This window comes from Macaca nemestrina, chromosome 15, assembly GCF_043159975.1.
Source record: "Macaca nemestrina isolate mMacNem1 chromosome 15, mMacNem.hap1, whole genome shotgun sequence".
NCBI lineage: Eukaryota > Metazoa > Chordata > Mammalia > Primates > Cercopithecidae > Macaca > Macaca nemestrina.
Window position 1 is genome coordinate 6,617,611 of NC_092139.1, and position 23,302 is coordinate 6,640,912.

Below are 23,302 nucleotides of genomic sequence, written 5' to 3' on the forward strand. Positions count from 1 at the left end.
TCTGATCCCACCAGAGCAGTTTTCCGGAGGCTTGGAAAGATAAGCAGGTCTCCCGGGTGGGGACCGCCGGCGGAGTGGCGACCAGGCGACCCGATGGGCACCGTGGATGATCGAGATCTACCGCGGCAAACTGGTGCCTCAAGGGCCTGTCCTGGCCCCGCACTGTGTTGAATTTCACCCGTACAGTGGGTAAAATATATGCCAATATGTGTATCAGAAATTGGGAAAAATATGTAAGAGAATAATTTCACGCACTTAACCCAGAGTTGACAACTTAGTAAACCTCCAGTCATGTTTTTTGAGGTGAAATTAACATGACATAAAATGAGCCATTTTAAAGTGCCTGATTCAGGGTTCTTCAGCACATTCACAATGTTGTACAGCCTTCGCCTCTATCTCTCCGTCTAGCTCCTGGTCGCTTCCCAGCCCCTGACAACCGTGAATCTGCTTTCTGTTCCTAAGGGTTGATTCCTTCTGGATTTATATCAACTGCACCATGCAACAGGTGGCCCTCTTTTCCGAGCGTGGCCACTTTTTAGCGTGTATCACGACTTCATTCCTTTTAGTGGCTTCCCGTCATTTTTGCTTCATGTCATTTTTTTTTTTTTTTTAGAAAAATAAATGCAACATTATTGGTAAACTCGATGAGTCTGCTCTTCTATAGGGTCACTTCTGTTCCCCAACGTCATCTCTTCGGGAAACGACGGTCATGAAATTTGTCCTTCAGAGTGTTTTTGTTTTTGTTTCTTAAATCGGGAATTATGTGACAAGATGAGAATCTGTTTTTCTTTTGGCCAATCAGAAGGTCAGGTTGTACTGGGGCCCCGCCCCACGGCAACCATTGGCTGCAGCTTCCTTGCCCTGCCTCTCAGGTGGGCTTGAGCTCTGCCCATGATCCTGACCCCACGGCCCCACGTGGCCCAATTCACTTGTCTGCTGCTTCCTTCCCAGCCTCTGAGTTTTAACCCCTAGAGAATTTCACAGTCCAGGGGTCCCCCGTGTGCCCCACAGCAACCTCTGCTGACGTTTCCTCTTTTTGCAGATATATGGAGAAAATAAAGACACAACGTCTTTTCCATCAAGATCTGATTTAAGGGTGAGCTTCTATTCGGAGATACCATTTCTCTACCTTCTCAGTTAAAAATGGTCTTCTTCTTCTTCTTTTTTTTTTTTTTTCTTTTCCTTATTTTATTTTATTTTTTGAGACGGAGTCTTGCTCTGTTGCCCAGGCTAGAGTGCACTGGCGTGAGCCAGGCACACTGAAGCTTCCGCCTCCTGGGTTCAAGCAATTCTCCAGCCTCAGCCTCCTGAGTAGCTGAAATTACAGGTGCTCACCACCACGCCCAGCTAGTTTTTGTGTTTTTAGTAGAGACGGGGTTTCGTCATGTTGTTCAGGAGAGCTCAAACGATCCGCCCCCCTTGGCCCCACAAAGTGTTGGGATTACAGGCATGAGCCCACCTTGCGCGGTACAAATGTTCTTTTATGAGATAATTGTGACAGTGAATGAGTGAGTCTAGGGGTGCTTTTTCTGTAAAGGCCCAAAGTAAATACTTTCCATTTTGCAGGACCTGAAGTGTCTGTTGCAACTAAGCGCTGCTGTTGTAGGGCAGTAGTAGCCACAGACCATATGCAACAAGTGAGGAGCTGTGTGCTGGTAAACCCGAATTTACAAAGAGGTTTTGGGCCGACTGTGGCCTCTGGGCCATCGTTCGTCTGCTGTTGATCTAATAGATGGTAGTGGTGGCTATATATTTTTAAGTGTTCTTCACTAGCAAAACCCAAAATTTAGCAATGGTAGAAGTTACTAGTCCCTGTGGTAGACATTCCAAGTGCTGATGAAGATTTCCTGTCCCCTTGATGTTAGGCAAGGTCAGGTGACTTGCTCTGGGCTATGAGATGTGAGTAGAAGCAACACATGTCACCTCCAGGCTGAAGCATTTCCAGGCTGTTGTGCACTGCAAACAACAGCATCCACCATGGCCCACACTGTGTGCCATCACGGCTGTCTCTACCAGAGGTGTGCATCGCAGTGTCACAGTGCCTGTTCTTTCACGGAGATGATGGTGCTGGTGGAGGGTGAAGCAGAGTTATGCTGAAGGATGGTTGGGGAGGTGGGTGGGGCAGAGGAAGCCGAGACTTGTGCATGGGCTGGGCTGTGAATGAATGCTGTGGTCACTGACTTGCCTGTGAACGTGACGAGAAGCAGAGGTGTGTTGGAGTGGGGGTGGGGAGAGTGGGGGTGGGGTGGGGAGACACCTGCTGGAATTGAGAGTTTCATTTTCGACATGTCAAGTCTGACATGTCAAGTCTGAGATGCCTTTTAGAGATCCAGGTGGAGAAGTCACAAAAGCAGTTGGAAATATGAGTTTATTTCAGAAATTATCAATTGGGGGCTGCTGGCTTATTTGGTTTAACTTGGATAATATTTATTTATTTACTGAATACTATTTATTTATTTATTTATTGAGACAAGGCCTTGCTCTGTTGCCCAGGCTAAAGTGCAATGGCACGATCATAGCTCACTGTAGCCTCGACCTCCCTGGGCTCAGGCGATCCTCCCACTTCAGCCTCCCAAGCAGCTGGGATTACAGGTATGCACCACCACACCCTGCTATTTTTTTGGTGTTTTTTTGTGGAGAGGGGTTTCACTATGTTGCCCAGGCTGGTCTCAAACTCCTAGGTTCAACTGATCCTCCTGCCTCAGCCTCCCAAAGTGTTAGGATTACAGGCGTGAGCCACGGCACCTGGCTTAGTAATAATTTAAACATTAAACATTTTAAAAACATTTTAAAATTGGGAGATTTTACATTTATAAAGTCCAAATTGTTTGGCTTTAATAATAATATTTAAACATTAAACATTTTAAAAACATTTTAAAATTGGGAGATTTTACATTTATAAAGTCCAAATTGTTTGGCTTCCTTTGGAAGCTGGAAAGATCTGGCTGTGCTGGCTCCTACTTCCCCAGGCAGTGACCTGCGGAGCTGAGGGGCGGCTGCCCTCTCAACAGGACATGGGTTCTACAATTGCCATTGTTTCTGCCACACCCTGCAGGATCCTTGAATTTGCATGTCTGTTACCATTTATTGTTTTGTTCAGGATTCAACTTTCCTTGTAGTAGAGAGAAATCCTGACTCTTTCTCCATACTCATGTCTCTACTGAAAGTTGGAAAAAAAAAGTGCAAGAGAGGCATGTTTTAAAGAAAGGAGAACAGCATATACTTTTTTCTTGCACTTGCTGTGTGTTGGAGGATAACCTCTGCTGTAGCAGCCAGCAGATGAATTTGAACTGACGCCTGGGAGTGCAGCTGCCACCTGGTCTCTGCACCCCCGAGATCGGGATGGGCCTGGCACCATCTTAGTGGTTCCTTTGGCTTTCGTTGGTGCAAGTATTGGAATGTGCTTTGTATTTTTGAATAATTATTTTATAAAAATGAGTAGGGAAAACAAGAAATTGCTAAAACCAGAGATGATAAGTAAAGGTGTCTCACACCACTGTCATTGTTCCCATGATGAATGTCATTGCACAACATGGCATATCCGTGGCCTATGTGGATGCTCAAGGGAGGCAAATCCAATGGCTTCTTGTTTAGTCTTCAGATTCAACACCTCTAGAGAACGGTGTTGAGCTGAAACGTGGCACTCACTATTACATCTAAGGCAAGGGGAATGAGGAACTTTGTCAAAATGTTTTCTCTTTATGAGAAGAGAAGCTCCCTAGTGACATATATGAGGATTGCTAGGATTTTCAACACTTAACCTTTGTACATGTTTTTAGCAAAGCATTATATTTGAACATTGGAGGTGATTGTAATTTTATCTATCTATCTATCATCTATCTATCTATCTATCTATCTATCTATCTATCTATCTATCTATCTATCTATCTACCTACCTACCTACCTACCTACCTACCTACCTACCTACCTACTTACCTATCTAATCTATTTATTTATTTATTGCCCAGACAGGGTCTCGCACTGTTTCCTAGGCTGGTCTCAAATTCCTGACTTCAAATCATCCTCCTGCCTCAGCCTCTCAAAGTGTTGGTGTTACAGGCATGAGCCATTGCGCCTGGCCTGTAATTTTATTAGAATACGATATTGTGGAGATTCGATGGGACTTGACTGTCTCAAGGGCTAATGACCTGACTCCATCACCAGCAGTTTCTTCCTTCTTTTAATAAATGTTGAACACCTACTATGGTCTGGGCGTTTTCTTAGACACTGTGTATGTAATGGTGAGAAAAGTCAAACTTGATACCTGGAATACCAAATTACTAAGGGAGTCAGATATTTGTAAAAATATCACACAAAAAACACAAAAGTTCTGGGTGACAAACTGTTATGAAGGAGTGGTATTTGTTGCTCCAGTGGTGTGGAAGGTGTGGCAGGGCAGAGAAAGCCGCTCTCAGGAAGGGCTACCAGCTACCAGCTACCAGCTGGAGATGAGTGGGAGGGTGGTGGTGAAAAGGAGAAGGAACTGTTGTGGGGTTTGGGATTTTATTTTGCTTTACATATAAGCTCGTAAGTTAGAGTGCTACTGATTCATGGATGCTGGCAGAAGACACGAGACTCCTGGATCAGAGACAAAGGACTTCATGACTCACAGCACAATAAGTAGCCTGCGCTTCAGCATGTGTGTTCCCTTGCCCTCAAGTCCCATGGACGACGTGGTGGGTTTGTGTTACAGTTGAGGAACGCGGAGCTTGGGAACCAACCATTTCATAGCAGGCAGGAAGAAGGCCTGCCCTTTGTGTGGAGGGAAACATTGCCTTGTCCCTAAAGGATGCTGGCTGCAAACACAGCCCTGAAAAAGGGCCCCAGGTGAAGACCAGTCAGGGACTCGCATCCTTGGCACCCGTGGTGCATTTGTTTTCATTTTTTTATTGCTGCTGTAATAAATTACCACAAATTCAGGGGCTTAACACAGCACCCATTCATCATCTCACAGCTCTGTGGATCAGAAATCCAGAGGGACCTTGCTGTTCTCTGCTCAGGGTCTTACAAGGCCACAATCAAGGTGTCAGCTGGCTTGACTTCTTAGCTGGAGTTTCTGGGGAGAACCCACTTCTCTCCCATTCAGGTGTTTGCCAGAACACAGCTCTGGTGGCTGCAGGATTGAGGCCCTGTTTCCTTGCTGGTTGTTGGCCAGGGGTGTTTCCAGCTTCCTGAGGCTGTGGCTGCCTCCTCAGGAGCTCTGCTCCAGCCTCAAAGTATCAATGACAGGTCACACCCCTCTCATGCTTCAATGTCTCTGACTTCCCTTTCTGCCACCAGCCAGAGAAAATGCTCCACTCTTAAGAGCTCATAGGATGACACTGGGTGATTACACTTGGATAATCCAGGCTCATCTCCGTGTCTTAAAGTCAAAGATGCCACAGACCCTAACATAACCATGGCAATGACATCTCCCCATAGTCACAGTTTCTGGGGATGATGATGTGGAATGTTGGGTGTGCAGTGAGGGCACTTTTAGAACTCTACCTCCCATGCCTGGCAAGAGGTGTAGGTGTGTGAGAGATCCCTGGAGGACAAAGGTGAGCTCTGGGCAGAGGGAGCAGCCTGTGCCTCGTCTGTGCATGGTTCCCTGTGAACTTGTGTGATGCTCAGGTGGTTCTGTGGTGGCTCTGGAGTCATGCAGAGGAGGATTTGAGATCTGGCTCCACTGCTGTGTGACCTTGAACAAGTCACTTCACCTCATATTGCTTCTGTTTCTCCCCCTCAAATGGGCACTTATACAGGATGGAGGATGCAGGGTTGCCGTGAAGGTGGAATGAGTTTAGCACAGTATTTGGCTGCTGGGAGCAGCCTGCTGGTCTGCAGATGCAGGATGGACCACCCTCCCCCCAAAACCTTGTCCGATGCAGAGGGACAGGACGCACACCGGGAGGTAGGAAAAGTTGATTACTTGCATCATGAGGCTTCCTGGGGAGAGCAGAGCAGACTTCCCAGCAGGTTTGAAAGCGGTTGGAGAGTACAGGGAAAAGAGGCTGGTTGGGGTGTTTACGGGGGCTGGGGTGGGCCTGGAGGATGGCTTGAACGGCTCCATCATGCCAAAGGGAAGAGCACCTGGGCTTTCTTACCAGCTTCCCCAAATGTGGGGCAGAGGGACAGATTTCAAAGGAGTCAACAGGCAGACATGAAAAAGTGGGTCAGACTCTTTAATACGCTGACATTTGGTAGGACCCAATAAATGTGAGCCATTGTTTTTGTATCCTCCTCCCCAGTGGCCGTCCAGCAGCAGCCCAGGTTCAGCCCTGGCCGTGCACCCCTCCTGCTGGGCACCCTACGTCCAGGGCCTCTGGTGGGGCCGGCCCTGCCCCATAGCGCCATGCTTCCCACAGCACGAGTGGCTACTCCTTCCCTCCTGGGTCAACACTGCCTGTGTATTCTCAAAGGACAGTTATAGTCACACATCGAGAAGCAAGATTTACTTCCTAATTAAAAGGGAGCTTTCTGAACAGTAAATCAATCAATCATGGCCATGCACAAACACTCAGACAACAGTTGCTTACACTTGTGTTTAATTTCTCAGGGGGAGCAAGCAGCTCTCTCTGGGTGCCTGGGATTCCAGGTCTGTGGCTTACCCAAGAGCCCTCATTTGAATTTCATCTAATCAGAATCATTACCCACCCATGAAGAACACAGCTTATTAACCACACGATCATCGTCTAAAACTAAAGCTCTGTCAGGTCACCTCATAGTCATGCAATTAGGCTCAGCAAGCATAAAATCCAGAATTATTTTGAGACCCATTTTTAAAGTTTAAACAAATGGTCCCAGAAAGATATTAAACAGTATTTTTTTCTGTGGATATCAGAGAAGTTTAATTTATTTTGTGTTATTTTGAAGGAGCACTCAGCATTCTATTGAGCCCTGGCAACGGCCAGATTTAAACACGGATAGGTGCTGAAATAAATGTAGTTCACTTAATTGAAAAGCCTGCTGACGGCCTAACTCTATGGGCGGCAGAATCACATTCATTAACAACAACAACAACAAGAGCAGCAGCAATAAAAGTAGCACCAGCCAGCCTTTGTTGAACCTCTTGGCCACACTAGATGTTTCAGCAGGTACTTTACCACCAGCGTCTCTTTTGATCTTTACTCTGTTTCTGAAGAATCTCTTGCTTTGCTGCAAGAGATGAAACTAACATTGTGTCTGCACATCTGCTCTCTGCCAAGCCCTTTCCCCACGCATCCTTCCGTCACCCCCGTGGGTCCCCGTGTCACAGCTGGGGAAGGCAGAAGTCTGAGAAGTCCAACCACCTGCCCAAGGCCACACCCCTGGAGTGGGGAGTGTCGGGATTTGAACGCAGACCAGCCCTACTTCTGAGTCTCCTCCTCCCACCCGCTCTGCTGCCCCTCCTTTTCCGCTGATTCAAGAGAAGGCATTTCCAGCCCTTGGTGGGCCTCTACAAATAGTTTTTAGGTGACAACTTGGGGCTAGGGGTTGTGGATTATTTTTCTGGCTCTGTCCCCAAACTAAAAATGACAAATGTCACCTGGAAGGCTGATCCAGCTTCTGTAATTTTTTGAAACTTAAATAATTTTTACTGATACCTATGAGTAAAAATCGGGTCCTCATATATTGGTGGATCATGGTCTTCTCAGTCCCTTGTCCTGGGAACATCTCCATTGAGCTTCTCATGCTATTGCAGGTGTCTTAATCAGAGAAAGGGAGATGGTGAGAGACAGAGAGAGAGAGAAGGAAAAGGAGAGAGAGAAAGAGAGAGAGAGAGGAGCAAGCTGGCAAGATGGAAGTCAGTCTTTTGTAACCTAATCTGGGAAGTGACAGCCTATCACTTTTGACATATTCTATTCATAGAAAAGAATCACTACATCCTACCCACCCTCAAGGGGCAAGGACTACCCACGGGTGTGAATATCAGGAGGTGAGGATCCTGGGACCATCTCAGAGGCTGCCTGCCACATTGGCCAAAGTGAATTGAAGCTCTCTGATAATTACAACCACCCATGAGGTCGTGAAAACTTCATTTTCAGGTTCTGTAGCGGGCTTGTTTTGTTAACTCTCTTTACCATGCAGCTTCCATTCCCCCTACTTTTGGGAACCACCTCCAGATTTCCATCTGGGGAGACGTCTTCCTCCGGTTTGACTTATGTGCCCTGTGTGCGGTGGCCTACTCCATCTCAGGGGTGGAGCCAAGGACTAAGCCAATCGGTGCACTTCATGTATTGGGCCACATTGATGGGTTCAGGAAGGGACATGTTACCCAGCTGGAGTCAATGACACTTTTGTTGGGAATCCTGGGAAACAGCCTCTGGGTGTTCTTCCTGTTCTACTTGATGCTGAAAGCAAGAGAAGTGGGGAGCTGCTGCACCTTTGTGACCACCAGGCATGTGAAGTTCCGGTGGATGTTGCACTGCCTCCTACTGCAGAGTCATGATGCAGTGTGGGAAAGGATTGGCTTGTTCGGCCCAGGGGAGATAAAGCCATGATTTACTCAGGAATGAGGACGCGATTCATTTCTGGCCAGTGAGATACCCCAGAGGAGTTGCAGGGATGAGTGGGAAGCCCTTCCCTCTTTCTATTGCCAGAGGTGAACAAGAAAGCATGTGTGACCTGGGCCGCTGACAGTGTCCCAGCCAGGAAGAAAGCCAGCCTTTGACGAGGCTGGTGCTGGGAGTGGCATGGCTGAGCGAGGTGGTTAAAAGCATGCAGATCCTTGGGACTTTAAGTTACTAGACTAGCCCTGGTGCTCTGCCTACCTCGGGGCTCCCTCTTTGTGATCTAAGAAATTGCCTTATCATTGCAACAATGCTGAGCCATGTTACTTGCAGCTGAAAGCAGTCGGATAGACCAACCTGAAGGAAATTAGAGAGCAGGAAAACCCTGGGTCTTGGTGATATTGTTTGAATCCCTGATCAAGCTGTGCCTGAAACCAGACCTACGTTTGAGTTTTCCAGTTACGTAAGTCAGAACGTTCCTTTTATACTTAGACTAGGGGTTCAGTTTCTTCCTCTTACAACCAAGAGAGTCCTGATCCAAGTTCATAACTAAAGGCAGATCCAAAAGAACCAACCTTACAGTATTTTCTGTTGATGGAAACATTTTATGTCCAAAAAAAATCTCTTATCAGTTGCAATTTCTAAAATGCTCTAAAACCTAGAAATATTCTCATTAGTTTGACACCAAGACACATTTGTTGGCAAAACCTGAACCAAACTCATATGCGGCTCCTTTGAGTCTTTATTTCAAAGTGTGAATATTCCTAAGTTTTGCTACAAAATATTAGTGGATTTCATTTCAAGGGGCTGCCTCAGACCTTGCCAGAGGGGTTATATATAATATATAGCATATGCAGTTTCTAAAATGCACAAAATTGTAAATTCCCCAACAATCTGGTCCCAGGTTTTGGGTACGGAAAACCCAGAGTCCATCATGACAGTAATACTGAGGTGTGGGTCAACGTGTAAGGGACGAGCTGTGTTTTCCAGTAATTTTGTTGTTTAGTTGATCATGTCATTTTCTTCTAACTCAAACTTAAAGAGTTTCTAATTTGTCTTGGGCTGAAATGTGCTTGTGACAGCATCTATTCCGAGTCTCCAACCTAATTATGTTTTGCATCATTTCAGAGATGGTTCATTTTGACTGAGGCCCGTCTGGTGGTTCATTGCTGTGATGTATTTCGGCATCATGGACGCAGGTTCACCAGCCTCGTCTCGACCTTGGAAATGTTGTGGTATTTTACAGTGTGTGGTGACATTTATGGGCCCATTTGGACACCCACAAAGAGGTTGATTTCCATAGATTAAATGTCAAGTTTGAAGCCATCCAGGGTAATTGAATCCTTGAATGTTGTCCACTTCGATTCTCAGCTGGGGCCGTTGACTGGACATTTGTGCTCTGTTACAAACTCACAGGTGCAGCCCAAATTGCTTAATGCCAAAAGGTCATTCTGTGAGTCCAGGGGGAGGGTGTCAGTAGGGAGGACGATGGCATTGGAGTTTGATACCTGCAGAAATGTTGCCTCATTTTTATTTCTTTAAATGCAAGCACTTATGTGGTTAGTTGGTGAATACGTTACTGGGATAGAAGAAAAAAAAACCCACCAACTAAGACTTCCTAGATGTCAGTTAGTTTAAAATATGTAACCATCTATGTATTGACAAGAACAAAAGGCTAAAAAAAACTTCACTGTAATGTTTTAAGTAGGAATAGTTTTAAAGGGCATTAAACACATGTACATAAACTTGGAGTGAGCTTCATTTAAGTTGAAGGGTAGCAAAAAAGCATCAAATAATTTCTGAGATATTGAAAGCTATTCAATTGCTGATTGTCCAGAGAACATGTGTATCTTCAGACTTTGATCTGAGTCTCTTGAATTTTTGTCCTCAAGGAACTGAAGTTAAATGGATCCAACATGGGTACACCCACATCCATTTCCTCCACTGGTACGCTGTGGCCAGGAGGCGAGGGTCAGCCTCAGAGGCCTTCCTCATTGGGATTTCTGGCTTTCTGCAGGTTCAGCTGTCCACACAGTGGCATGGCTGGCTCAGCTCCACTCTAATCATTTCCACCGGCAAGATCTGCTGACCAGTCTCCCTAAAAGTCAGGGCTGTTGGTCAACACACACCGGTTAGTGAAAACCAGGGTGAAAGTTAATTCACCCCTAAGTTTCAGAAGGGTAAAAATGGACATGTTGATTTCCTGTCCAGGCTAGGGGTCAGGACAGGTCAAGGGAGCCACCTTTTGGGCTAGATTTTTGCTGCCACCTGTTGTGGGCATGCAGATGACATGAATGATGAATCCTAGATTTGTTTTGTGATCAAGAATTAGAACAAACAACAACCTGCCATTGGAGGTTCATTCCCCACTTAGGCGGGTGCTGTCTCTGCTCTGGCAATGGGGCAGTGCTGAGACAGAGATCAGTACAAAGCAACCCTGCTTTCCGGCCACTGCTTGACTGTGGTGGAGGTGTCTGATCACAAGAAGGGACAAATGTTCCTCCAAGGGCAGATGCTTTGCCTGCAGCAATGACTTGGATGCCAAAACATTAGGATTTAATAGGGACAGGCTTGGCCAAGCATTCAATTGTTTAGTCTACATCAGGCTAAACCTCTGAGTGATTAGAAACATCTTTGGGGTTTGCGGGGCCACGTGATCTGTCTGTTATAGACTCAGCCCGGGTCAAGACCAATGAAAGACACATGGTCAGAGAAGGATGTTTTCTGAGTAGGGGAGGAGAGGAGGAGGTAACATCTGCTCAAGGCTATATTCATTTCCTGGGGCTGCTGTACCCAGTACCCCAAATGGGGTGGCATAAAGCAACGGAAATGTGTTCTCTCACCATTTGAGAGTCCAGAAGTTTGAAGTCAAGGCATCGGCAGGGCCATGCTCCCTCTGAAACCTATGGGATAGAATCCTTCCTCGCCTCTTCGTGGTTTCTTGTGGTTTGCCTGCAAATGTTGGCATTCTGTGGCTGGTAGACACATCCCTCCCCTTTCTGCCTCTGGCGTGGCATGGTGCCCTGTCCTGCATGTCTGTGTCTCCACAGGCTGTGTCCCCCCTGAGTGTCACTCTCTCCTCTTCTCATGAGGACACCGATCACACTGAATGAAGAGTCCACCCCTCTCCTATAAGACCTCATCTTCATCTAACTAATCACATCTGCAATGACCTTATTTCCAGGTAAGTTCACCTCCACAGGTACTGGACGCTAGGACTTCATATCTTTCTGGGGGACACAATTCATCCAAATACCTTGCTTCCCCTTTTCTCAGAACCTAAAGAGCCATGATGTTTCTTGATGGCCGTGGCCCCTATGCCCAGCGATGTGTGTGGGCACCATACTCAGAGGTAACGACAAGATTCCTTGAAGGGCTGTTCTCTTGGGTATCAGCTCTTCTGGGCTGGGCAGCCCATACCAACCTAGGAGTTTCCCACTTTGGTGTTGGAGGAGGGGTGTGGGGAGACACAGCACCATCTAGGTGACTGGGAGAAGGCTTCTGCTATGCGGCTGTGTTCTCAGCACTGAGTAGTTGGTGTCTGCAACCAGACCCTTGGAAAGAGGAAGGCAGGTAGCTTTTATAGAGAACAGAGTCCCTGAATAAGAGAAGCTCTTCTGCTGGGGCTTCTGAGATTTGGGGGCTCTGAGCCCAGAGCTTGCAGGGGAGGGCCCAGATTTCATAGGAATTCTGTCCCCTGGTATTTAGTGACCCTCAAATCATGAAGTCCCTTTAGGAACATGCCAGAGGGGTGGCAGCCAGTGTTCAGAGCTTAGAGGACTTAGGTTCTCACAGGGATTAGCGGAGGGATTCCTGGGTTGGCTCCAGCACACCCACCCGTGGCTGGACAGGAAGGTGAACAGGACATGTTTGGGTGGATGGGCCTTGTAAATGGGTCCCACCCAATGGAAGTCCCCTCAGGCCCCATCAGCCACATAAATGGAGAAATCCATCCCAGGAACAGCGAGGCCTGACCAACAAAGGGGAGGAAGGCCTGTGCCTCCATGGAGGGTGGGTAACTGAACACAGACCCTCCCGCCCTGTCTGCGCCGGGTCTGAAGAGTGCGCCAACCCCCTACTCCTTGGAAATGAAACACAAACCAGCTCCCACAGGCTGCTGCAAACTCTGCTCTCCTACTTTTTGGGGCCTAGTTCATGAGGCCTGAGGACATGCTGGCTTTTCCTTCTGGCCAGGTGGACGCTCCATGTCCCCAGCCCCCATTTGTAGGAGGAGGAGAAGAGAGACAGCTAGGCAGTGTTTAGAAAGAAAATGGTAGCTGTGGGGTTGATGTACTTGGGGCAGGAAAATGGCTCAATTGGGCAGCCCGGAGCTTTCTGTGCTGGACTGGGGGCGGCCGGGACAGGTCAGCAGGAGCGGTTTTCTTAGAGGGATTGGGAAGCCCATTTTCTCCTGTGAATCTAGGCCCAGTGGCAAACCTTGGGCTCATTCCTGCCTTTAAAGCTGTTAAATAACTGCAGATCTCTTGAGCAAGGAGAGCCAAGAGATTCTCTAAGTGTTTTATTCTTCCTGAAAAACAAGCCCAGGGATATCTGGATAGAGAAACACCTGATCAACAAGTTTGTCACAAATAAGGATGGTGATAGGTGCAATGGAAAGCTACATTGAAGGACCTAAACAAATATTTTTAAAGTTGAATCACTTTTTTTTTTTTAAAGCCCTGCGCAGAAATTCCCAAGGTATCAAAAACAAATGAGAGAAGCCTTATTCTTATATCAGCCAAGAATGGGTGTGGACATGAACATTCTGGAAGGGAGACGCTGATGAGTTAAGAATGTCTAAGGCACACTTTGTGTTCTTTGCAACATCCCATGGGCAAGTACGCAGGGGACTGTGTCCTCGGGATTCAGGGGAGCTCTTCCTTTGCCTGGCATGGCCCTGGGTGCCTGGCGACCGACATGCACCACCCCTGGGCAGAAGCTCCGCCTGGATTCAGTGCACGCCCTGCTTGGGCCAGCACAGCTCTCGCGCAAAAGCACCTTTGCAGCTTCTGATTTCATCGTCCAGCTCTAGGCACTTGTTCAGGCCTGGCACTGCAGATCTCCAGCCGATGAAGCCCTGGGTGGTCTGTGGGACTGGCGGGGATGGAAGGACCTGGAATGGAAATGCAGGGGATTTAGTGACTTTGGGCCACAGAGACACGAGGCATCCAGCATCGGCATGTGAGGCAGGGGTGGAAAAGACAAAAAGAAAAGCCAGCCTCCCTGATGTGTACTGAAAACAAGCACATTCCAATCGGCTGGACTCAGAGGCTCCCATCTTTCCTGGAAGTGATGAACATCAAACACGTTTCTTTATCATGTAATGTCTAACATATTTAATTCATGACCTCCAGCAAAATAATTTTTATTTGGTAAGAAAGCAAAAAAAAAAAAAATATGCAGAAATATCAAGTACAACAGTTCTCACTGCCTTTTATAAAATATATGGCACTATTGTCAGATGGCATTGTGGCAGGCGTACATCACTCTGTTTCGATGAGAAGGCTCTACGATATGCGTCTGTATAAACACACACACTCCAAACCGTAGAGATCACAGGAATGAAAAGCAATTGAATTTAATTTTAAAAACCAAAAGTAAAATGGGCTTCTATCTGGAATGAAAAAACACAACTTCATTTATCAATTCCTTGGACAGATTTGACATTTTTGGAAAATGAGGGTAAATGTTTAGGCAGGTTTTCCCCTTCTTTTGAAATAATCTGTTCTGCTCTTATAAGGGGATTTGAACAAAGGCAACTGTACGGGACATTTGTTCTAGCAGAAGAACTGAGATAAAGAGGTTTACTATGCTTGGGGTTATGAGTTCACTTTTACTAATGGAACCTGCCGGTGAGGCGGTGGCAGGAAGGGATGGTCCCAAGTGGGCTGGCTGCTGCTGTGGATGAAGACCCTTAACATATGCTCTTGATGAACTCCTAAAATTAGTCTCCTGCAAGGCTACATGTAGGGTGGGTCATCAATGAATGCCAGAAGCTTCTTTGAACCAGCTACGAGCAGAATTGTTCAGAAGGGAAGCAGCTCTCAATTCTGTTTGTCCAGCCAGGCCTTTGGGAGCACACAGACTAACTTCCAAGTCTTTATCTAACTTGTAAAAGAAATGCAGTTGAAATTCACTGTGAGACATCATGTTTCACCCAGCAGAGGGGCAAAAAGATGAAAACGCCACTGTTAACAAGGGCATTATAGGAGTAAGGGCGATACAGCAATTATCTTTTTTTTCCTTTTTTGAGGCGGAGTCTGGCTCTGTCACCCAGGCTAGAGTGCAATGGCACGATCTCAGTTCACTGCAACCTCTGCCTCCTGGGTTCAAGTGATTCTCCTGCCTCAGCCTCCTGAGTAGCTGTGATTACAGGCATGTGTCATCATGCCCAGGTAATTTTTATATTTTTAGTAGAGACGGGGTTTCACCATGTTGGCCAGGTTGGTCTCGAGCTCCTGACCTCAGGTGATCCACCTGCATCGGCCTCCCAAAGTGTTGGGATTATAGGTGTGAGCCACCACGCCCAGCCTGGCAATTATCTTTTGAAAGTGCAGATGCAAACACCCTTTGACCCAAAATCTATCCTGAGGCATTCATTCTAAAATATCCTGATAGCTACACATGTACACACCCATGGTGGCGCAAAGGATGCCTTGTGGAGCTGTTTGTAATAGCAAACGATTGGACATAAGCTGCATATCCACCCATGGAGGCTCATTCACTATGGCCCATCCACACCGTGGTGTGTCATGCAATGGTTTAGAAGGATGAGATAAACTTCTAAGAGAAAAGAGGTGCACGAAACTATTCAAAGTATGGGACAAGCTATATAATAAGAAAATGAGGCCAGAGGCCCATGGATGTCCTTGTCTATGCAAGAGTGCATGCCAAATGGGTGACAGTGGCTCCAGGGGTCCAGAGGGAAGGAGGCATCTCATCGAATGGCCTTTTAGGTATCAAGGTTACCTATTAAAAATAAATATGTTTTTAAAGACTCTGGTCACCAATGAGAGGATGGGAAGGTGGAAGAAAGGTGGAAGAAAGAAACCAGTTACCTTTTTTTTTTTTTTTTTTGAGATGGAGTCTTGCTCTGTCGCCCAGGCTGGAGTGCAGTGGCGTGATCTCAGCTCACTGCAAGCTCCGCCTCCTGGGTTCATGCCATTCTCCTGCCTCAGCCTCCCAAGTAGCTGGGACAACAGGCACCCACCACCACGCCCGGCTAATTTTTTGTATTTTTAGTAGAGACGGAGTTTCACCGTGTTAGCCAGGATGGTCTCGATCTCCTGACCTCGTGATCCACCCGCCTCGGCCTCCCAAAGTGCTGGGATTACAGGCGTGAGCCACTGCGTCCGGCCACCATTACCATTTCTTGGGCAAGAAAGGAAGTTTGGAGGGAAGCAGAGGCTGGGGACCTTTCTCACCTGAATCAAAGTTCTTTTCCTTACCCCTGCCACCCCACAGGCTCTGTCTGGTGAGTGTGGCTTTAACAGCTGGCCCTTGCTCCTAGACAGGAGTCTCTCACAGGAAAAAACCATGTTTCGGTTTGTTTTGGTGCCTGAATGGTTCCTCCCTGCTTCCCATTCTCCAGGAGGGGCACCTCTCTGGTATCTAGGTGGGGGCACTTTCTTTGGAAAGAGAATAACTGTGGTTGTGCAGAGCAGGCCCAGGGAAAGTCCAGCCTCATGGGCAGGCAAGGGATCTGTGGGGACAGCGTGTGGCTGAGGGACACTATAGATACTAAGCAGATCCCACCGTATTCTTGGGATGGAAGTGAAGGCAGGGAGTTGGCAGAATTAAAGCCTAGCTCTGGAAAAATTTCCGACCTACATCCCAGTCTGTCTTCCTCTGTTCTCTGGCCAGCCCAGTGCTCTAGGCCACAGGAGAGCGAGCTCCCTAAATGGGTGCATTTCATCTGAACAGTCACCTTTGTAGGCACTAATTCCAAGCAAATGACAGACCCAGAGCAAATTGCTGTGTCTACAAGGGTGTTCCTTGCAGGATTATTCTCCCAAATCTCACGCCGGATACAACCTCGATGGCCAGGGACAGGGGGATGGTTAAATCAATGATGACAGATCCACACAGTGGAGAAAAACACAGCCATTAATATAATAGTGATTTAGAGTGCTTTTTTTAACTGCATGGAAAGATGCCCAGGGTATGTTGTTAAGTGGAAAAATGAGATTACGAAGCAGCCTGTGTAGTTTGATTTGTATATGTGTGTGTGTGCACAAGTGTGTGTACATACATATACATGGACATACATTTGAGGAATATTTGAGGGTAACATTTAAAAGCAGGGCTCTGGAATCAGACACACTTGCTGTGTGGCCGGGGAAAGGAATTCAGCTTTTTTTTAGCTTCAGTTTTCCCATCTGCACAATAGGTTTGAGGATGATAGTATCAGGGGCTGCAGCGGAAATAAGATGAGACAGCCCATGTGAAGCGGTCAGCACGGTGAGCGGCTAAGAGATAATAACAAGAGCTTGAGCTGGTGAGGTGGTTACTCTTACAGGTCGAGGGACGTGTAGGAAAACCTCTGGAAGGAACACCCCCAAAACGTTAATCATGGGTAAGAATCTATATGGGAGTTTTAATTATCTTATATTTTGCTGTATTTCTAAATAGTTTTTAGCAGTGGCTCTATATTGCTTTATATTTGGGGGAAAAACTGTCAGCATGACTCAGTGGAGCACATTCATTCGTTCATTCATTCATTCGTTCATTCATTCATTCGTTCATTCATTCATTCATTCATTCATTCATTGGCGCTCACAGATGCTTGCCCACCAAATGCTCACTGCTTGCCAGCTACCCCATCAGACCACGAGCACGCCAGGCAAAGGGCTGCAGCTGAGCTCCCCTTGCCTTGTGGCCTTCATCTTGGGTTTTCATTTGCTCTCCCCGTCAGCACGCAGAACCACCTTCTCCGTAGCTGGGCAGAGGGTAGAACCCCCGACCAAAATGACAGACCCATGAGACATATGGAGCTCAACAGTTCTAGAGGGATCTGAGCCATGTCCGCCACGGTGCAGGCTTCAGGTGAGAGCATCGTCTAAGACCTCTCTTCTCTGGGTGTGCCCGGTCACTCCTGTCCCTCTCCCCACAATCTTTTCTCCACTTAGCAACCGGAGCCATCTTTCCAATAGGCAGGTCTCACCCTTCCACGGTCCTGCTTACAACCCTCCAGTGGCTTCTGCTCTAAATTGGACTCCAATTGCAATCCTTCTTCTAGCCTGCCCACTTCTCCCTTCATATTTCTTCCTATCCCTTCATATCCTTTCTCTGCCCGCACCTTCTCCTCCTGCCCCCACCCTCCACCCAAGCTCCCACCACATCACCTTGCCTTGCTGTTTCTGAAACATAGCAGCCTGTGTTCTGCCTCAGGGCTTTCATACATGCTGTTCCCTGTGCCTAGAATACTTTTCCTAGGGCGGGTGCCTGGTCATCCGTCAGTCCTCAGCTCAAAGGGTACCTTCCCTGACAACCTCGCCCTCTCTTATCCTGTGACGTACCACCGACCTGTTTCCTCCATGGTGCTAGCACAGCATGTCCAAATGGTGTTGATTTTCTTGGTTAATGTTGGTTCTCTAGACCAGACCTGTGGGCTGGGGTCTTCTCTTCTTGTTCATTACTGTTTTCTCAGCCAAGCTATTGCACCTTAGTAATAGCTGACTGTCATCGGCACTCTCTAAACATGCTGGGCACCCCGCTGAACTCTGGCGGCACTCCCTGAAGTAGGTACTTCATTAACCTCCATTGTATAAGAGAGGCAGGGGAGACACAGAGAGGTCAAGTCACTTGCCCAAGACCACACAGGAGGTGAGCAGCCTAACAGCACAGGGATCGGGTGGTCTGATTCCAGAGCCCCCACCTGGACCTGCCCTGCCCTCCTGCCCACCCCCCGGAAATGTCTGCTGAAATAATGCACGAAGACCCCATTTTTTCCTGCCCTCTCTCTGCTTCTGCAGAGCAGGAGGTCATGGCACTCGCACGTGTAGACTTTAGCCTGGAATATTTCCCATGGCCGGGTTTGGGAAGGGCGTGGACCTGGACTCTGCACCTGGCACCGCTGTGCTCTTACCTTCAGCACTGGCTTTGCACATCTGGAGCCATCAGTTTCCCTTGGGGCTTATTTCTTACTTAGGAAAATGAGTATTTAAAAACAACGTTTCGAACCTTGATGTACTTCTCCACTGGGGTCACCGGCCGGATGCGGAAACGCTCAGGAAGCTCGATTTTGGGCTTTGGGGTGGGGAGATCTTCTTCACACTTGATCAACTGAAACAGAATCCCCAGAGACAGGAAGCCTCAGATGAAGCTGGGGGAAGTGTCCTCCCCATTGCTTCCCCTAGAAAGCACATGTTACAGACACAGAAGGGAGGCATGGAAACAGGAGGCAGAGGCTTGTCTTAGTTACACCGTTAGGAAAGTAGGGTGGGAACCTCAATGCAGGCCTGCTGCACCCAAAGCCGAGACCCATCTCCGTCCCCTCCTGCTGCTCACTGCAGCCTCCTGATTTACATCCCCTGTGGGGGAATTTGAGAAAATGTTACCATTTATGGACTCAAATTTTTAAATGCCGAAAAGGGTTGAGTGTAGTGGCTAATGCCTGTAATCCCAACACTTTGGGAGGCAGAGGTGGGAGGATTGCTTGAGGTCAGGAGTTCAAGACCAGCCTGATCAACTTAGCAAGACCCCATCTCTACAAAAAATACAAAAATTAGCTGGGCATGGTGGCATGTGCCTGTGGTCCCAGCTATTTGGGAGACCAAGGTGGCAGATTGGCTTGAGCCTGGAGGTGGATGCTGCAGTGAGCTGAGATCACACCACTGCACTCCAGCCTGGGTGACAGATCCAGACTGTCTCAAACAACAACAAACAAACAAAAAATGCCAAAAAGTTTTCAGGACCAAATTTTAACATATTAGAGGAGAGCCTCCACTCCCCCTTTTAATTTTTAAAGCAAGGTCAAGTTTTTGAAAACCCAATTTAATTACATATAAAGAATATTAATATAGACTCTTTATGCATATTATATTAATAAGAACTCATTCTATGCATAAAATTTCAAATTGTGGTACCTTCCAAGAATTAAAAACAACCTCATTAAGAACAGCATAATTGCAAAGCTAGTCGGGTGGGATGAATTACAAATGGGGTTAACACTGCTGTGAATCATGGATGCTTTGAATGATGCGGTATTTTAATTAATTCTGCATCTCTTGTGTTATGTCCTGAAGTTTGAGAGGTTGCAGATTGGTGGCCACCACCCCACCAGAACCCACAGCAACATTTCATTTCTAGACTCAGAAGATTTCATGTAAACATCTGGCTTTCTGGACTCTCTTGAGTGATGGGAATATGCAGTTGGCCTTCCCATATGGTTGCACTTGTCTGGGCTCATGCTGGCTGCCTCTTTGGACAGGACCAGTGGCCTCTTTGCCTGAGTCTCCCCCCCTTCTGATTAATTATGCTTGGCCTTGTCTCCTGTTTCTGTCACCTAGCTGGTCCCTGTAGACTTCTGGACTTGTGATTTTTAGGGAATACTGACAGCATTTTCCCAAGAATCCTTCGTATGTCACTTGGCTTCGAGGCTGGGCAAGGTGTCCATGGCCTTCTTGTATCTGCACCTCGCAGTCGCTCAGTTAGGCAGGTGAGGACTCTCATCCCACTTTACAGATGGGAAGTCTGAGGTCAGGTGGCCGTGGCGTCAGACCCAGCCGCTTCTCACCTGAGTGTGGTCCTTATCGGTTGTGTGACTTTGCAGGTCTTGGAGCTCAATTTCCTAATTTGTAAATGGGCATAAGACAGCACCTGTCTCTGCACCGAGGTTCTTGTCCAGATTTGATCAGCTGGTTCTGCCGAAGCACCTAGAACATGCCTGGCCTGTGGTCAGTGCCCAGGAATCTGTGAAAGGCAGGAACCTTCTGGTTTCGGAGTTAGTGATCTTTGCCTACAACATGCTCTTTAATTTTATTCTTGCAAATTATAGACTTTGTAATCATTCATTCTTTTAAATGATTGATTCTATAACCTCGGGGCTCATAAAATGTTTACCTCCTCAAAAGGGGTTGTTAAAAACCCCCATTTCTGGGGCCAGTTCTGCCGTGCTTCCGATTCAGCCTTCAGACGGTATTTCCTGAAAAAGAAAGTTTCTGAGTGCTGGGCAACATGGAAAAAGGTTCAAGGGTTCTGTGGGGGACATTTCCACTCTCTACGGACATTGACTGGACAGTGGTTCTGCACCAGGAATGGAGTGAGGAACCAGAGAGTGTGAGAACCTCTGACACTGAGCACCTCCCGCCAGCAAGGGAGACACGCGGCTGACGAGAGAGAGATGCTGGTTGGCTGTTACGGCTGGGAGGGTATGCCGGGTAAGGGCCGGTCTGGGGCCGATTCTGCCTGAGGAGGTTTCTAGGTACCAGACCTCTTATCTTGGAGGCCCTTATGACCTGAAATTTAAGGAGGTGCAAAAGTAAAGGAGGCGCTCACTCCCTGCTTCCTGCAAGTGCAGAGACAGCATCTGCATAACCTTGACATGGAGCATTCCCTAAATATTGCAGCCCAAGTGCCTCACTTTCCCATCCTGATCTGGCCTTGCTTTTGCTCCATGCTAATGTCGTTTATATCTAACTACCCACGAGCTGAGTGGCATTGCAGTTGACGAGCTTACGTGCCACATTTTGTGAACATTGAATTAAACACTGAGTCATTTTGAGTTTTCTAGTTTCTTCTATTCTGGAAGAAATAGAATATTCAATATTCTTCTATTCAATATCAGCATATCCCCATCCCCCAGTTTTGGAGGCCCTGGTCAACTCTTTGCCCTGGGCATGAGCATCTAAGGCAGAGTCTATTTCAATCAAGATGTAACATAAGCCACAAATATGAGCTGCATAAACAATTTTAAATGTTCTATTAACTACATTAAAAAGAACATAAGAATAAACAGGTGACAGTCTTTTTTTTTTTGATGGAGTTTCGCCTTTTTTTGCCCAGGCTGGAGTGCAATGGCATGATCAGCTCACTGCACCCTCCGCCTCCCAGGTTCAAGCAATTCTCCTGCCTCAGCCTCCTGAGTAGCTGGGATTACAGGCGTGTACCACCATGCCTGCATAATTTTGTATTTTTAGTAGAGATGGGCTTTTGCCATGTTGGCCAGGCTGGTCTTCAACTCCTGACCTCAGGTGATCCCCCTGCCTCGGCCTCCCAAAGTGCTGGGATTATAGGTGTGAGCCACGGCACCCGACTGACAGTCATTCAAATAATATTTTTCTTAAAAATAAATCTTTGTAATTTGTTGTGCAATTTACACTTACAGTTTAATCCCATTTGGACCAGTTACAATTTAAGTGTTCAATAACCACGGGCCCTGTTGAAAGGGGAAGGGCCATTTAGATTTGGGTCTTGGAGGATGAGTGGAAGTTTGTCTGGTGAAGAAGAGAGGAAGGGGCATTTCAGACAGAGGAAACAGATTCGCTGTGGTAGCATCTCCTATTGGGACGCTTGGATAAAGATTTTGTAAAAAATAGGTGTGCATTTTATGCCAAATGATAAAGTTTTTCTATTTATGAGAATGATATAAAGTTTTCCATAAAATAAATTTATGAAGTGAAAGCAATTGAAAGACACATATGAAGTGACTAATATAGGTTTTACAAGGAAATGGTAAAAATTATAGAGAGGGTAAATAGGATAACTGAAGTTTAGAAGGTAAACACGTATATATTGTTGTTACTACAACTTGCATCTAAATCAGTAACTTCCCATATGAGTTAAATCTTCAAAGAGATGCAATGATACGTAGCAGAAAACATGCCAATTAAAATATCCATGACAAATGTCTGCTAGACATACATCTTTTAGAAAATGGATGTACTTTAAAGTTAAAATATATTACTTAAAAACCCAGGAAAATCAGGGAATTTTCATGTATTTCTTTCAAATTGAACAAATATTAGGATTTTTGCTTTCTTTTTTTTTTTTTTTTTTTTTTAAATTTGGCCAGGCACGGTGACTCCCGTCTATAATCCCAGCACTTTGGGAGGCTAACGCGGGTGGATCACGACATCAGGAGTTCAAGACATGCCTGGCCAAGATGGTGAAAGCCCGTCTCTAATAAAAATACAAAAAAAATTATCAGGGCGTGGTGGCGGGCGCCTATAATCCCAGCTACTCGGGAAGCAAAGGCAGAGAACTGCTTCAACCCAGAAGGCAGAGTTTGCAGCGAGACGAGATGGTGCCACTGCACTCCAGCCTGGGCCGCAGAGCAAGACTCCATCTCAAAAAAAAAAAAAAAAAAAAAAAAAAAAAAAAAAATCAGTTCTAAAAACATGAACACATTCTGGTTGGATGCTGAGGTTTGAAGAAAAAAAAAAAAAAGAAAACAAAAAACATGAACACTTTAGTTGGATTTCAACAAGCAAATCTGTGCTGATTGTTGAAAGCCAGTCTCTCACGTCTTCCTGGTGGGCCCAGCAGGAGAGGGAGAAGGAAAGGGAGAAAGGCACTCCTGTCGCTCTCATGTCCCTAACACTGACCCCTTTCCTCAAGGCCCCTGACCATCCTCAGCGCACACCCCTCGAGTTTAGTGGTTGACCACCTCCTGGACTTGGTGGGGAAACTGAGACCCCAGGTGTGGACACTTCAGGTGGGAACAAGAGCCCACCGCGTTACCGGATCCCAGGCGTTACCAGATCTCATCCTGAGCCACAAGGTTCATGCGTTCAGCCGCCGCTGTGCTGAGCGGTTTCTGCGCCATGAGGCCTGGGGGCTCCGTGCGCCCCGCTAGCTCTGGCCCTGGGCTCAGCGTCTCGCGTCTCCTG

At 46.9% G+C, this 23,302-nt stretch overlaps 1 protein-coding gene across 1 annotated transcript; it reads right to left on the reverse strand.

Annotated features, from left to right (window-relative positions):
* Positions 1 to 13,114: 13,114 nt before the first annotated feature.
* On the reverse strand, positions 13,115 to 23,301 carry CIMIP1 (ciliary microtubule inner protein 1). Its single transcript, XM_011722748.2, has 4 exons — positions 23,171 to 23,301; positions 20,535 to 20,616; positions 18,654 to 18,755; positions 13,115 to 13,584 (listed from the first exon to the last, which is right to left on the reverse strand). Exons 1-4 carry the CDS (start codon positions 23,236 to 23,238, stop codon positions 13,423 to 13,425), a joined length of 414 nt encoding a protein of 137 aa, XP_011721050.1. The 5' UTR covers positions 23,239 to 23,301; the 3' UTR covers positions 13,115 to 13,422.
* Between the last annotated feature and the right edge of the window lies 1 nt (position 23,302).